The sequence below is a fragment of the Mesitornis unicolor genome, unplaced genomic scaffold (genome assembly GCF_000695765.1).
Source record: "Mesitornis unicolor isolate BGI_N332 unplaced genomic scaffold, ASM69576v1 scaffold51153, whole genome shotgun sequence".
Taxonomy (NCBI): domain Eukaryota; kingdom Metazoa; phylum Chordata; class Aves; order Mesitornithiformes; family Mesitornithidae; genus Mesitornis; species Mesitornis unicolor.
In genome coordinates this window covers 1-2,023 of record NW_010174962.1, presented here as the reverse complement: position 1 = coordinate 2,023, position 2,023 = coordinate 1, and the positions used below count along the sequence as shown (strand labels likewise).

At 51.5% G+C, this 2,023-nt stretch overlaps 1 protein-coding gene across 1 annotated transcript; it reads left to right on the top strand.

The window, feature by feature from the left end:
* Nucleotides 1–455: 455 nt before the first annotated feature.
* On the top strand, nucleotides 456–1,942 carry TMEM106C (transmembrane protein 106C; the record flags this gene model as incomplete). Its single annotated transcript, XM_010181201.1, has 4 exons — nucleotides 456–648; nucleotides 748–811; nucleotides 1,541–1,700; nucleotides 1,802–1,942. Coding segments are annotated over exons 1-4 (558 nt in total), but the record flags the coding sequence as incomplete, so codon positions are not given.
* Nucleotides 1,943–2,023: the final 81 nt, after the last annotated feature.

Here is a 2,023-nt window from a genome sequence, read left to right as displayed (position 1 = left end):
AGGTGGGCCCCTGTGGGGAGGGTGTGGGGGGGGGGTGTTTCTTTTTTGGAGGGGGCTGTGGAGGAGGGGTGTGTCTGTCTTTTGTGGGGTCCTGAGGGGTGTAGGTTTGTCTGTGGGGTGGTTGTTTGGTTCTGGGGGTGTCTCTGTTTTGAGGGGCTCTCTGGAAATGAGCCTCCACTGAGGCACCCCTAAATTGGGTGTCTTTTTTATAGGGTGCTGGGAGAGTCATCCCTGAGGGGGAGACTCTGTGGTGGGTGTTGATCCCCATGGGAGGGCGTCTCAGTGTGGGGGTGTTTCTCTGAGGGGTGTTTGGTCTCAGGGGGTACATGGGGGCAGTTGTTCCCCTCACGCCTGTAGTGCAGGGCAGGGTTTCCTTGTCAGCCAGGTCAAAACCCCATTTAATGCCCTCTTGCTGTCTCTGTCGTAGCTTAAGCAGCTTTTCTCCAGCAGCTGCAATGGGTTCTGCACTTTCCTTCTCTGTTAACAACGCTGCCTGCAGGCAGAGGAGGAAGGAGGAGGAGGACGATGATGACTTACTCGACAGCCGAGACCGCGTGGAAGACATTGCCAAGTTTCCCTATGTTGAATTCACGGGGCAGGACAGCATCACCTGCCCCACTTGCCAAGGCACCGGCTGCATTCCCACAGGTGACTGCTGTTGCTGAGGCTTAACTACGAAAAGAAAATGCTATTTATTTACATGAGCCACCTTGCAAGCGTATGGAATGTGTTCCTTTTGCTTTCCAGAGCAAGTAAACGAGCTGGTGGCTCTGATACCTTACAGTGACCAACGGCTTCGTCCACAGAGAACGTAAGTGTGTGGTAAGAGAGTAATGGCAGCTCTGCCAAGAGCAAACAGGGCTCTTTTGTCGTTTACTGCTGCGACTAAACACTTCACCCGCTCTACAGCCTCTCCTTCATCTAGTGGCTTGTTTTCATCCAAGCATGCCAACAAATACAATTTAAAGTGTAGCTTTAAATCCTTCCTGTGAAATCCCACTGCGGGGCGAACGAGGAAACAATGATCCTACTCACACGCTTCATCCCCGGGCCCTTTGCTGAAGCTTTGAGAAAGAAACTGCCTCGCTAACAGCAAAAACACTGCATTGTGAAAGCACTCTGGGGGCAAACCCGCTTCTCGAGTTACTCATTACCAAAAAATAAACTGTTTAAAGAGCAATTTTAGGGATGGAAAACGTTGGAGCAGCACTTCTGTGTCTCTTGTAGGGAAGAACAAATGCACGTTGTTTGCTGCCTGGGTTGGGTTGCAGACACGAGGGCTCTTGCAGCCGCAAAAAACACTGCATTGTGAAAGCACTCTGGGGGCAAACCCGCTTCTCGAGTTACTCATTACCAAAAAATAAACTGTTTAAAGAGCAATTTTAGGGATGGAAAACGTTGGAGCAGCACTTCTGTGTCTCTTGTAGGGAAGAACAAATGCACGTTGTTTGCTGCCTGGGTTGGGTTGCAGACACGAGGGCTCTTGCAGCCGCAGACGCTGCGTTAGGGCACAGGAGGTTTTTTTTTCCCTGCCTTCCAGGAAGCTCTACGTGCTGCTGTCTGTGCTGCTCTGCCTGCTGGTATCTGGGCTGGTGGTTTTCTTCCTGTTCCCACACTCCGTCGTGGTCAATGACGATGGTATTAAAGTGGTGCAGGTGTGGTTCGACAAGAAGAACTCCATGGTCATCCTTGCCATCACGGTAAAGTTTTTTGTGTCTCAATCCCTGAGGGTGTAAATTCTGTGTTGAGCTGCCAGGAAAGTCACTGCTACTCATGGTTTCCCCTCTTTTCCTCCATCCAGGCCACCTTACGGATCAGGAACTCCAACTTCTACCCGGTGACGGTGACCAGCCTGACCAGCCAGGTGCAGTACATGAACACGGTGGTGGGAACGCAGCAGATCACCAACGTCTCCAGCATCCAGCCGCTGAGCGACAAACTGGTATTGATCTTTCATCATTGTTCAGTGCAGATGGCACTGAGTTGGGTGGCAGTATTGATCTGCCTGAGGGTAGGAAGGCTC